The sequence below is a fragment of the Cibotium barometz genome, chromosome 6 (genome assembly GCF_041138505.1).
Source record: "Cibotium barometz isolate CiBa-2024 chromosome 6, ASM4113850v1, whole genome shotgun sequence".
Classification (NCBI taxonomy): domain Eukaryota; kingdom Viridiplantae; phylum Streptophyta; class Polypodiopsida; order Cyatheales; family Cibotiaceae; genus Cibotium; species Cibotium barometz.
Genome location: NC_141051.1, coordinates 3,405,138 through 3,419,292, shown reverse-complemented (window position 1 = coordinate 3,419,292; position 14,155 = coordinate 3,405,138). Strand labels below are relative to the sequence as shown.

Here is a 14,155-nt window from a genome sequence, read left to right as displayed (position 1 = left end):
GGATATACCAACTAATTGTTTTAATTGACATGGTTGATGTTTGTGAGATAGATGATCAGGAGTGCAATGGTGGCGACTAAGGTGTTGCATTGATGATGGGGTTTATAGATAACATGTGAACACCCACTATGGTGTTGTATAGAGTATTATCTTTGTTGTGTACCATATTTCTGGATTTGATATTATTGTATGGTTGGGGCATTGATTCAAAAAGCTTAAATGCTTTAGTCATTAATTTTATGCAAAAACCTTATATGCACGAACATATGGTTATTTATGTAAAAGGGAAGCTTGACTTTGACAAGGAAAGCTATTATTTACTCCCTATGATAATTTTTTGAATATGATTTCAATGAGAAGAGGAAGCCTCTCATGTTGAGAGAGAGAGAGAGAGAGAGAGATTGCATGCAATGCACTGTCTTGTGTTTTTTGTTCATGCTTTATCTTGAGTTTTTTTATTTGCTTGTGTCTATTCAAGCTAGGGTTGTAGAAATGTATGTAAATTAACATCTCCTTGCCCAAGGTCTGTCAACGTTGAGGTGGCAATTTATCACAAAATCAAAAGTCACTGGTCAAGCTGATGTGCTTGCCTATTTTCCCATCTTCAAATCACCATCAAGCTTTGTGGTATTTCAACCACAAGTTGTAGCACCTTCAAAAGTTGGAAGACTAAATAGTCCCCGACTAGGTATCAGAATGCCACTATAGAAGGATCTACTCAAGGGGAAGAAAAATGCATCATCAAGTTCTCAATATTCCTACCAAAGCAAAGGAGATATAATGGTGGCTACACACGTAAGAGCGGCAATAAAGGCTATATCTGAAGGCTTATGGAGATCATGAGGATTTCTACCCATGGAATGCATCTCTACTAATGAAATCTTGAACCTCTTATAATTTCAAAATAGACAATTATTTTCACGTGGTGATGATTACCTTCCTTGCAAGTCAATTAAGATAATGGATGTGTATTGCATGCTTCCCAACCTATATTTCCACAATTAATGTGGCTTAACACTAGTTTGGACCCAACAAGACTTTAAAGTGTTATTTTTAACGGTTATGAAAAGCATTTTTGAAGTTTGAACCTTTCCCCAATGTAAATTTTCTTCAAGTTCTATAACATAGAGATGAATAAAAGACATGGGAAAAATACATAAATAAAAAAGGCTCAAATAGACTTCTCAAGAAAATTCAATAAATGTGTACAAGTGAACATATATCATACATTATGTAATTAGAACTCAAAATGAGGTGGTCAATTATAAGAAAAAAGTCTTGGAAATGCATGTCCCTATTCTATTGCCAAATAACAGTCAAACAGAAGTGTATTAGGAAAATAGGGTTTGAAAACTCATCACATCACTAAAGACTCCAAATTTGAAGGCAAAAGAGAGCCCTTAGATCATGTAAGAATGGTTTTGATGCAAGTAATTTGTGAAGTAAACCCTCTAAACTCCGCATTTCTCCATTTAGGGTCTTATTTTCGTTACCATGAATGTAGGTGAGTTTTTCATTAATTCTCCTCCTACAAACCAAATCTAAACATATTGGTTTTTAATGATAATGTTTGGGTCACAGGATAGAAAGATAGCATATGAAAAACCATCATAGATGACTTGTAAATAAAGATGGCCACTTATCAGCAGAAAAAAGCGTCTCGAGGCACTATTTTATCTTGTTACCAAACTAGTCCTGATTAGTTAACAAATGAAGGGGTACTATGCCACCTGCACTTGCTATAAAAATCCAACATCTAGCACCCATACTAAGCTGCATGTGCAAGAGCATCATACTTATGAACCCATACTAAGCTGCGTGTGCAAGAGCATCATACTTATGAACCGAGTACATCTTTACTATGGCTCTGAATGAGATTGGTAACTGAAATCAGACCTTAAAGGCGAGTTCCATTTGCAGTAGACATCGACGGGAGCATCAACACTCCCCCGCACTCCACATATAGCAAATCAGTGAAAACCCCTGAGAATTGACGGCATTTGAAAAACCTCAAGGAGAGAGGCCCTAGGGCTAACCAATAGCCAGCATGCCCAAACTCCTTACAAGGGCCTCCACCCCTTTCTAATTTTCCTCATTTCATCTTCTAACTCTACAAACCATTGCATGCATCCTCCCCTCTTCTTCACTAATGACAGTCACGGTTGTGTGGAAGTGCACGAGTGCAAGGTTTGACCTCGTGAAGTTTCCTGTTCACAAATATATTATAAGCCTAATTTGTTTGCAAACAGAAATACTTGTGTGATTGTAAATTGGTTGTGCATGGTGTTAGTTACTCCCTCGTTCAATTAAAAATGCGTTATGGTATCCACGAACATGTAATGTAGGTAGCCTTAACGTAAAAGCAGGCCATGAATACCTCTCAAGAAGCTCTCTAAGCAAGGAGAGTTGCGCATGTATTGCAATCTTCCAATACCTCTCAAACAGCACTCTAAACAAGAAGCATGCATTCGGTTTGATGCACAATACAAGTAAAAGTTGGTCTTTTTATCTCACGACTTTGAGCCTGCTCTTTAACCATAAGAGTTGATGTCCTGCGGGCAGAGCTAATATGCCAAAGGGCTCTGAGCCCTAGCAATCGGAGGTATCTTTGCTTTCTTAATCCCTGTAAAGTTACTTGGAACATAACAGTAAGATCACACCCAAAGTTGGAGAAATGGTTATCTACATTAGCATTATAGTTATGAATGCAGCAAGCACTAATGTTTTTTCTGGTTTTCTAGCTTTAACAAACACCCAAACAGTTTGGGTCACCCATCCATAACGAGTACTCATCCCACACAAATTCCATCATCTTCACTTTTTGTACTAAAAAAAAAAATCCATGTTCAGCAACAACTTGAAGTACAGCAAGGGGCCAGAAATGGGCGTCTTTTGAAGCTCATACTTTAAGAGGCTTCTGAAGGTGTATCCTTCTGCACGTTAAGGGCTTTGAGTTCTTCCACCTAAACAACAATCATAAATGGGTGGATAATATGATCATGTGGACACCGTTGTTCTTTTAGTAGCCCAGGCTAGTATGCTCAGCTGACAACATACATACCTTCTTGCATGCCTGTTCATGCTGTAGTAAAAGCTCTTTGTATTTTACCTCCAGATCCTCTTTCTCTGTCTTTAGACTCTCAAACTCCGATGTAGTGGGGCCTCCCAAATTATGCTGTATAAACCTGAGATGCAAGTTAACTTGAGATACTCGAGAGAAGTGAGCTATAGAAGACAACACAAATCATGTAAAGGTGGCTCAAGTAAACGTAGCTAAACTCGAGTTACGTGGGTGGAAGATCCAAACATTGGAGCAGCATATGCCCCTCGCACCAAAATCATTTGGTTAAAAGCTTCGGACTTTGCACATGCGGATGCTACTATCCCCCTATGCTCAGGGGTGAACCTGAACAACTCTATGATTGGGCGTTGAGATAGATGCCTATGAGGTCCTTCCCAAAATCTACCCTAACCACAACTGAAAACAAGGTTAGTCCTAAACCAAATCACCGGCATCCACCAATCTCCATTGAGCCAACGCTTGGGCTTCTCGCACAATCTCATATGCCCGTGCATAGCTACCCGAAAGCCTTCAACACGCCAACCTTTGTATTCACCATGTGTGTGGCATGAGCATGTATACTCTCTTGGTCCAAGCCAGACCTTCAATGGTGCATCCGCACAACTATGTCTCATAATAAGCCAAGATCTCACTTAAATAGTGATAACTATGCCATAAATAGCTAAATTGCTATAAACGGACATTAAGCTTGTTTTATCAATCCAAGAACCCTAGCCCAGTATCTCCTTGCTAACCCCTAATCCTGGCCCCCCCTAACCCCACACGACTAGGTCCCTAATCCGTAGATTAGTGTCTAGGTACATATCAATGCTAGTGTCTATTCATGTTTCCTTTTTGTTTATGCTTAATCTCAGGGTGTGTTAGCCTAGAGGGATTTACATTGGTATCAGAGCCAAACCTGTTGGAATTAAGCTGGGAACACTCCAAAAAGAAAGGAGAAAATCCATCACGTGAATCTTCTGGGTTCTAACCTGTGGGCAGCTTTTTGTCTTCCAAGGCCCAGTGTTATGGGACACTTAGGGCGGAAGACAAAGCAAAGTCAGAGGTGAGTGGAGAAGATGCTATGGATAGGTATGCTCATACGGTTTTTAAAATCATAGCATAAATATGGAAAAAATGCATGTGCTTGAAGGTGACACCCTGGGCCTTGGTCGTTTCACTACACATGAGGTTTTTGGATTGTTTGCTCTGTTATATAGAGAGCTGGTCGAATTCTGCAGGAGGTTGAATCCTAAGTGATCTTGTGAAGTGCATGGGAGTTTTTTCTTTTTGGGATTCTAAAGCGTGCATTTTGTGTATATGGCTGCAAATAGCAGTACCTTAGACACGGAAAGTGACGTAGGAAGGGATTAAAACCTTAGCACACGCGTGATGTTGGTGCAAGTCCCGTAGAGAGAGTGAGAGAGAAAGAAAGAAAGATGTATTAACATCTTCAAAAGGCCAAAATGACCTCTGAGACCAAAAGGTTACATCATATCCATGAGGTACATCATCCTGGGTACAAAATAGTAATAAAGAAACATAACAAAAATCTAGAACTATAAAATTTGATATAGATACATGAGCAGATAGTTCTCTTATCACCCTAATACATCCCTCATGGGCCCCTGTGACATGGTGCTCAAGATGGTAAAACTGAGCTAGCGTGAGAAGGTCCTGCGATGATGGCCCGAGTCCTCCTGTGGTGGCGTGGCTGTGGGTGAGGGCCATGGGGTCTGGGGTGTTGAGCTTTGCATAACTCAGTGGCTCTCTCGAGTGTCACACCTCTCGGCCGAGCTCCTGCACTAGCCTGTGGTCTGGGTATGATGGGTAGATCGGCCCTCGGAATGCTGGTATGGAAGATGTCGGTGAGAGTTCTCTGTGCTGGTCCTCGAGCAAGTATAGCTGATCTAGATCTCACTAAGGACTGCCTGTGTCTACGGAGCTCTAGAAGAAAAAGTTCCAGGCATCTTTGATCCGAGAAGTCCATGATCCTAGAAAGTGGTCCAAACCCAGCTCGGAAAAGGCAGTGGAACCTCCCCCCGAATCTCATAGTATACAGGGCATCAGCATATGTAATGATCCTGTCTCGGGCTCTGTGTGACAGAGTTGCCATATCCTGTCCTCATCACCCCAAAGGATAGGTGAGTGTCCATGTAGCGTGGGTGGATGATGAACCCATCCTCTCTCAGGCATAGGAGGTGATCTCTGTAGAAGGCCATCTTTGTCCCTAGAGCGGACGACTAGGTGAACTCCATGTCCTCTGAGTATCCAATCTGACAATGTCCTTCCTGATAACCCTGTTCCGCTCTATGCGGTTGAGAGCAAATGATGGGGCCTCTTTGCTGTACTGGAACGCGGGGAGTGCCTCCATCTACATACCGTGCATGCCAAACCAAGAGCCTACCTGTGCATACTAGTACTCTGTATCTCCCTCAAGTGTCAACTGTCTCGAGGACTCCAAGGCTAGCCGGGATATCTATCAAGTGGAAGCTCCCATAGCCTGTGCCAATATGTTACTGTCTGGAATAGCACCTCTGTCACTATCGGTGCACCCCCCATCTTTGCCCGCACAATCTCATGTGGCACTGATGGCTTACTCCTAATCATGCATGAGATCATCACCACTAGGGGCCTCTCCATCGGCTTCCACCCATCATATACCTCCTCTGTATCTGTCTCGGCCAGCTCTCTCCTCTGTCTTCTCCTGTGGTATAAACTAGGACCCCAGATGGGGGCTCCATACAATAGTGAAGGTGTAGCTAGAGTATCAAATAGCCAAAGCTTCATCCTCCGCTCTTGAAACTGTATCTCAAAGCATTGCCTCTCTAGTGAGCCAAGGGCTGCATATCCCTTAATCAATCTAGCTTCGGCCGCCTTCCGCATCGAGAACTGAGGTCCAGCAAAAGTGATCCTAAGGTATACATATGAGGTAACATACTCCACAGGCTCTCCACTATATGTAAACTGTACTGCAGATCTACTTATCCACTGTGAGGAGGTGTTAAAGATCATGACCCTGGTCTTTCCAAGGTTCACAGTGAGGTCCCGGTCCTCGCAAAAGGCCCGTAATGCATCCAAATGCCTCTGCGCCCCTCTGGTGAATCAGAAATAAGAACAATATCATTTGCATACAAGAGGATTGGTATCAGGACTCCTGCCAAATGTGCTCCTGGTCCTCCCTGTCTGTCTATGTAATCCAAGATCTTGTCAATGCATAGACCAAACAGAGTAGGAGACAAGGGGCAGCCCTGCTTCACCCCGATAGTGTTGTGTATGATCTCTGAGTCACCTCCTCGAGCCCGTACTCTGCCTATGACTGACTCATAGAGTGTAATGATCCCCCAAAGCATCTCTGCTAGCACTCCCATATCCTGCAGTCTACTCATCAATATGGTCCGTGGGACGGTATCAAACACTTTGCGGAAATCCACAAAGCAGCAGTATATCCAATGCCCGTGAGCTCTCCCCCCCTCAATGATCCCCCGTAGTGTAAAGATATGATCTAGTGTGGAGTGCCCTCTCCTGAAGCCTGCCTGCCCCCAGTGCTCTGAGTCTTTGCTCCTCGGACCATCTACTAAGCTCATGCTCCAAAATCAAACCATAAATCTTGGCCAAGGTGTGACCAATCACGATAGTCCTGTAGTTGTTGGGGTCCATGGGGACCTACTTTCAAGATACATACAATAGTATTCAATGACCAGTCCTGTAGTTGTTGGGGTCCATGGGGTCACCTACTTTCAAGATACGTACAATAGTATTCAATGACCAGCTGACGGGGAAGCCCTCACATAAAGCCCTATTAAACATGTGAACTAGTAAAGGAGCTAGCGTGTCCTTAGCATTGGAGAAACGCTCAGTGAGGAGTCCATCATGATCTTGTGCTTTTCCAGTCTGCATCCTGTCAATAGCATCTCTCACCATGCTGAGGTGAAAGAAGGAAGAGTGTGGGGGACGAGGTTCGGGTGGATGGGGGAGAGGGCTGCTCGAGGGCATGGTAGGGAGAGGTCGCATAGGTGTGCCACGTGCTGGGTGAAGTAATTGGAGTCGGAAGGCGATGATCCTGTAAGATCCTCCAGGCCTCCTTACAGTCCCTTTCAAAAAATAGCTGGTATAGCTCCTACTCAAGCCTGGCTAGCCTGCTCGTGAGTGGTGGATCCTAGCACCATCTCCTGATGTAGATGGGCTTGAGTATCACGACATTCCTCATCGTACCAACTATTCTGTGGGACAATCCGTCCTGGTGATGTAGGGCTGGCTTTGGAGTGTGGAAAGGCGGCTGCACAGCAGACGTATGGAGGGTGGCTGAGAGGTGTGTGGTAAGCTCATCAAGTGGGATGTGGGGGTCGAGGTCGGAGAGGATGCGGTAGACGTGATCAGAATAGATGGACGAGGTCTCTCTGGTGAAGTGGTATCTCGGACGGTGATGGGGCAAAGCAGGTGGTTGGTTGGTGTATTAGCATGTGACGGAGAAGGCCAGGTATGCATGGTCGGCGCTGCAACACCGATGGGGGGAGGTGAGACTGTAAGTCCAAGAAAGTTACCTTTTTGCATAGAGGTAGGGAAGTGGTCATAAATGCTGGTGCTCCAAGAAGCACCATACCTATTGTCAGTCATGTACAAATTCGCAAAGTAATGAAAAAGTCTACTTGTTCTTATTTGGTTTTTGTCAAAGATGAAGTTGAACATGGTCAAACTAATGTGAATGTGGGTCATTTGACGCAAGAAAGGGTAAAGTTCTTACATGGTTTTAGCGATTGTTTTCGTGATGCTTTGGCTGGTGAATTACCACCAGAGAGACCCGAAGATCATCACATTGATTTAATTCCGGGTAGTTCTCCTTCTAATAGGCCACCTTACCAGGTAAGTGCCAACCAGCAAGAGGAAATTATGACGCAAGTTAACGACTTGCTTGAGAAAGGGCTAGTACACCCTAGCTCTTCTCCGTATTGTTCGCCAGTTTTATTGGTACAGAAGAAGGATGGTTCGTATAGCATATGTGGATTATCGTGTCCTAAATAAGATCACGATTAAGAATATGTTTCCTATTATACGCATAGATGATATTTTGGATTAATTGGGAGGAGCTGCTTGTTTTAGCTGCATTGATCTTAAAAGTGGCTATCATCAGATCAGAGTGGCACCCTAGGATGTCCATAAGATGGCTTTTCGAACCGCTTTTGGACTTTATGAGTTTTTGGTAGTGCCTTTTGGCCTTACCAATGCTCTTGCCACTTTTAATCGAATGATGGACCGCACATTCACGAAACACCAGAAGTTTACTGGCACGTTCTTTGATGGCATCATTGTCTTCTCAAAGAATGAGGAAGAGCATAGAGAATATTTGGCGACAGTTCTTGAACAGCTTAGGCAGCATAATCTCTACATAAATGGTAAGAAGAGTGAATTCTTCTTATTTGAGATTCATTATCTTAGTCATATCGTATCCAAGGATGGGGTATGCATGGATCCAAGCAAAATACAGGCTATCCAAGATTGGCCAGAGTTGAAGTCTGTTCATCAAGTCAGAAGTTTTCTTGGGTTATGTACATATTACAGGAGGTTTATCAAACACTTCTCAAAGATTCTCTCACCTTTGCATGATCTCACTAAGATGAAAGCTGTCTTTAAGTGGAATGATGAAGAAAAAGAAGCTTCCCATAAGCTGATAGCTTGTATTACTCCGGATTTACATAAACCCTTTTTGGTTGAGTGTGATGCATGTGGAGATAGCATTGGAGCTGTTCTGAATTAGGAAGGGCACGCCATAGCTTTTGAAAGCAGGCATCTTCAACACGCAGAGCATGCCCTTACTGTGTGGAAGCATTATCTTATTAGGGCTGAATTTGTTGTCAACGCGGATCACTAGAGTTTGCGATACTTCTTGATGCAAACTAAGTTATCAACGAAGCATATGAGATGGGCAAATCTCTCTAGGTTTCATTTTCAGATTTTGCATACACCTGGTAAGAAGAATGTAGTGGCAGATGCTCTTTCTAGAAGGCCACAGGTGCATACTATCATTGTTGCCTATCATCAGGATCTTTCCAACATGCGGAATTCGTATAATTCTGATGATGATTTTCAGCTTATATGGGGTCATTTACAGCAGGCCATTTCAGCCCCAAACAATTGCATACGGGATGGATATTTGATGATGCAAAATCACTTGTGTGTGCATAAGTATTTACAGGTTATGGTGATGGATGAATGCCATGCACTGCCGTATGCAGGACATAGGGGAATTCTTGCCACTACGCAGAGGTACATTTTGTGGCCAAACATGCACAAAGACATAGATGTTTATGTGCACGAATGTATGGATTGCTAGAAAGTGAAGTTTGACAAGCATAGGCACCTGGTTTGCTTCAACCATTGCCTATTTCGAATCAGCCATGGATTTGCCTGAAACGCAGCAGGGGAATGATGCCATATGGACCATCATTGTCAGGTTTAGCAAGCATGCTCATTTCATTCATGTGTGAAAGAATATTAAGCTTGAGCACATGGCGAGAAAATTCTTGGCCAAGATTTTCAAGCATCATGGTATGCCCAAGACTATTGCGGGTGATCGGGATCCGAGAACCACAAGTTTGTTTTGGCGGCTTTATTTGATAATATGGGCACAAAGCTGAATTTTCACTAGCTTATCATCCTCAGACGGATGGGCAGAGTGACATTGCAAATTCGGTTGTACTTGATTTGCTCAAATGCTATGTGGCTGAGCGGAAATCATATTGGGAGAAATACTTGCCTCTTGTGGAATTTGCTTATAACAATATGGTGCATACCTGCACTGGGAAAGCACCTTTTGAGATTGTTTATGGTAGGGTGGTGCTTCCACCTATCCTTCCCACGAAGGATGAAATCAATGAGTGTTAGAGATTTGGATACAGCTTTCTCACAGGTTCGGACAGCCATACAAAGAACTCAAGAAAAACATAAGAAAGCTGCAGATAAACATTGTTGTTTTGTAGATTTCAAAGAAGGCGATTGGGTGCTTCTCAAGTTTGAGAAGGCACCCCTTCAAAAGCAACCCGGCAAGACAAGTGCCCAAAGTTGTCTCCTAGGTACTATCAGCCATTCCAAGTGTTGGAACAGATTAATGAGGTGGCTTTTAGGCTTACTTTTCCTGAACACTGGCGCATACATAATGCTTTTCATGTTAGCCTCCTCAAGAAATAGGTGGGTTCTAAGTGAAACTCGCGGCGGGTGCCCGGGGGACTAGGGCATTTGACACACTTGTTGATACCATCAATGCATATTAAAACATTTAAACATGGCCACAACCTTAACATATATCCATCATCACTTTGCATAAAACATAAAGCTGGACAAAACATCCACAAATGCTGAAAATGGAGCTTGCACATGTGAAACCACATAGAGGCCGGAATGGGCCGACCCCCCCACTTCCCCCCCCCCCCCCCCGGAGTATTTTATTACCCAAGGAGAATAATATCATGTACAAGCTTTGAGGGCCTTACTCTCCCCACGGGAGATGCCGGATTATCCATATACAAATGCCATAACACAGCCCAACACGAGGCTACCAAGCCGGAACATAGGCTGTAGAAATGCCGAGCCAACAACATAATCCATATACCTCCGTGTGGGTACTGATTCTTCCCCAAAAACCACGGGTCTTCATGCAATAGAGCTGGTACAGTAACTACAACTCTCCATTCAGCCGGTACAACAGGTACAGTGGTACAGCAGGTACATGTCAGAATCGAGCATGCGGAAGTTTGAATACACGTAGAGAGAGAGAGAAGTTGACGCAGAGAGAGAGAGAGAGAGGTTGGCGAACAACGCTTGAACTTGATATTAGCAATGAATAGATGAGAATTACAAAGGTGGGCATGGGTATTTATACCCTCAAGATGGAAATGGCCGACCTATATAGGATAAGTTAAATAAATAATTCATTCCCTTTGTTAAGGCTCGTTCCCACATGAGATACTACTTTTAACACCCTCTCTGTAGCTCATAGTGGGCATAGATGAAGAAACCAAGTCGATGCAGATGCAACCATGGACACCTCAGTACTGGCCGGATACCAAGTACACCTCGGAAAATGCACCAAACAACCTGTCTCCTCAAGGAATGCCATCTTGAGCTTCAGCTGCCACATAGAATAATGAATTGCAAACAACTCCACATCCATGATCCCCCATTCGTTGAACTGCGAACACATCATGTTCAAAAAAAAAAAATCCTCTGAACCTTGAACTGTCGACACACGACGCCCAAAATTTTGCTACACAATGAACCAGGAACTCATCCCATCCATAGTCTGCTACCAATGAACTACGAACACATCACGTCCATAGATTTGTCAAGCTGTTCCATGCCAGATACATGTGCCTTGAACTCCGACACACGGGTCCAAATCACCAAAACGGGAGCACAGACTGCCCCTCTCTGCCACTCACATGCCTCTCTCTGGCTGAAGCACGTGGTAGCATCCATCCACCAAGCTAGAATGCTGGAGCACGTGCCAGTGTAGTCCTCGCCACACCGGCAGACGCCGTAGCATCCCTAGTAGAATCACTGTCACTGTCATCCTCGTCAGCTTTGCCTTTGCCTTTGTCATTTGTCGAGCCTTGAGCTTTAGCTTTGGATTTGCAATCCCGAGCCAAATGCCCTCGCTTTCCGCACTTATAACAACGGCTCCTAGACTTCTTATTGGATTCCGATGCAGTATGTGCCGATTCTACATCCTTCGGAACTCGAATCTTGTCTTGGGAAATGAGCACTGCTTCCTCCTCAATGAGAAAAGAGCTAAGATCATCAAATTCCAGCTTTTCCTTCGTGACTTGTAAGCGTAATGCCCTCGAGACCATCTCGTACTCCTCAGGCAACTTCGTAAGAACCAAGGCAGCTAACTGGGTACTAGTTAACGCACTATTCATAGCCGATAACTGATCATGGATAACCTTTGCCTTCATTAGAAATGACTGCATAGAGGTCCCGGCTTCAAACTTGATGGAAAACAACTGGCCGAGAAGGGTTACTGCTCGCATTGTTGAGTCTCGATCAAACATTCCTGCAAGCTTTGACCACATTTCCTTGGCAGTCTTTAAAGTCTAAATGGCAGGGGAAATTTCCTTGGTGAGAGATTCTGCAATCGCCGACATCGCCTTCGCATTGTGAGCATCCCAATCCACAAGAGATTTGAGAAACTCCTCCTCCTGAAGACGTGTGAACCGATTGCTATCCCTTCGGGGACGTTCCTCCGAGCCATCAACAATGTCCCATAAGCCTTTTCTGCTAAACCATAGCCTCATGATCAAGTTCCAATGCGCATAATTGTCGCCATTCAGTTTGTCGTCCTTGCTCGAACACGGGAGTCCCATCTCGAAAACTCCGTCCACCTCTTCTCAATCGACCCGGTCTGCCCGCTTCAAAGTTTGCCAAGCACAGAGAGCAGTAGCGTTTTTATGAAACGCTGCCCAAGCCACGTGTGTCGCTCCTTCTCCTCCACGCTCTCTGCCGCCTTGTAGTGGCCACCTTCAACACCTTGCGCTGCCTGCACCTTGCTGTAGTGCTTGACTTCTGCCTTGTTACAGCCGCCAAGACACTCGCATTGCTGCTTGCTCTGTCTGCAAGGAAACGCAGCTGCCAATACTTGGCTGCCCTGCTTTGCCACCTACAACAACAAACGCGTGCTGCTTTTGGTGTGCAAGCTTGTGCCACCCAGAAACGCAGCCTGGTGCTCACTTCCTTAGCCAGCCGCCTTGTTGCAGCCGCCAACACCTTCGCTATTGTGCTCTGCCACTTGAAAAAAAAAACGCTGAAACGCTGCCGCCCTTTGAGGTCTTGTGTCACCTTCGAAGCATGTAGCATAGACACGCGAGCTGCCCTCTGTCTCTCTTTGCCACCACAATGCTGCAGCAGCCACCTTCTCCAACTCCTCCGTGTGCCCAAGAATCAACGAGCACTCAGCTCTGATACCATGTCAGAATCGAGCATGCGGAAGTTTGAATACACGTAGAGAGAGAGAGAAGTTGACGCAGAGAGAGAGAGAGAGAGGTTGGCGAACAACGCTTGAACTTGATATTAGCAATGAATAGATGAGAATTACAAAGGTGGGCAAGGGTATTTATACCCTCAAGATGGAAATGGCCGACCTATATAGGATAAGTTAAATAAATAATTCATTTCCTTTGTTAAGGCTCGTTCCCACATGAGGTACTACTTTTAACAGTACAGTGGCTGATACAGTCAATACGGTGGCTAGTACAATGGTACAACAAGTACAAATGCTGGTACAGCATGTACAGTGACTAGTACAGTAGGTATAGTGGCTGGTACATCAAGTACAAAAGCTGGTACAGCTAGTACAATGGGTGGTACAGCAGGTACAACAAGTACACGGACTGGTACAGCCAATACAATGGCTGGTACAGCATGTACAAAGGCTGGTACAATAAGTACAATGGCTAGAAATCATAATAAATGATTAAATACCCTTGCCTTCAGTATTTCTTCGCGATGGAAGCCTCCAAAACAGTCCCCAACAGCCGGTATTCTTCATGGGCAGCCTTCAAGAGAGAGAGAAAGAGAGCAGCCATCATTAGGGCAGCCTGTAACGGTGGTAGAGGCTAGTGTACACCAAGAGAGTCTCTATTAATGAAGAGAGGGCTCCAATTTATAGATTTGGGCCTCCCATGAGCTAAAATGGCAAGAGAAGGCTACAATGACAAGTGGAGAGCCACACAATAGTTGAAGTGACAAATGTGAGGCCACTTGTCTCACTTTGATCCACTTTCTAACAAGTGTCGGGCCACTTGTCTCACTTTGGTTCACTTTCTTGCCACATGTCCCAATCTAAGAGATGGGTCCTTCCATAATCTTTACCTCTAAAAATATCCCAACTAGTAGACATTCTGTCATAGGCACTTTGCCAACTCTTGGTCTCTGCTCAATTCCAGATGTAACGACGCGAACAGAATTTCCATATGAGTCGGACCAAAAATAGCAAGTCTCCTAAATTTTAGGAGTGTGGTCCTTTGTATTCTAGGATAATCCCCCATTCCCAAAGCTTGTACTTTCCAAATATTTAGACATCCTAGAGTCCACCAGACCCCT

At 44.3% G+C, this 14,155-nt stretch overlaps 1 protein-coding gene across 3 annotated transcripts in view; it reads right to left on the bottom strand.

The window, feature by feature from the left end:
- Positions 1–1,617: 1,617 nt before the first annotated feature.
- Positions 1,618–14,155, bottom strand: part of LOC147637352 (c-Myc-binding protein) — a 124,986-nt gene continuing 112,448 nt past the window's right edge. For 2 of the 3 annotated variants that reach the window (XM_086799139.1, XM_086799138.1), the window contains exons 4-5: positions 3,062–3,185; positions 2,667–2,963 (exon numbers count right to left, since the gene is read on the bottom strand). In XM_086799139.1, coding sequence (XP_086655265.1) covers positions 2,907–2,963; positions 3,062–3,185 — 181 coding nt within the window. In that variant the 3' untranslated portion in view covers positions 2,667–2,906. Of the gene's footprint in view, positions 2,545–2,666; positions 2,964–3,061; positions 3,186–14,155 lie in introns of those variants that run through there. The other variant, XR_015266028.1, reaches the window with a different exon arrangement.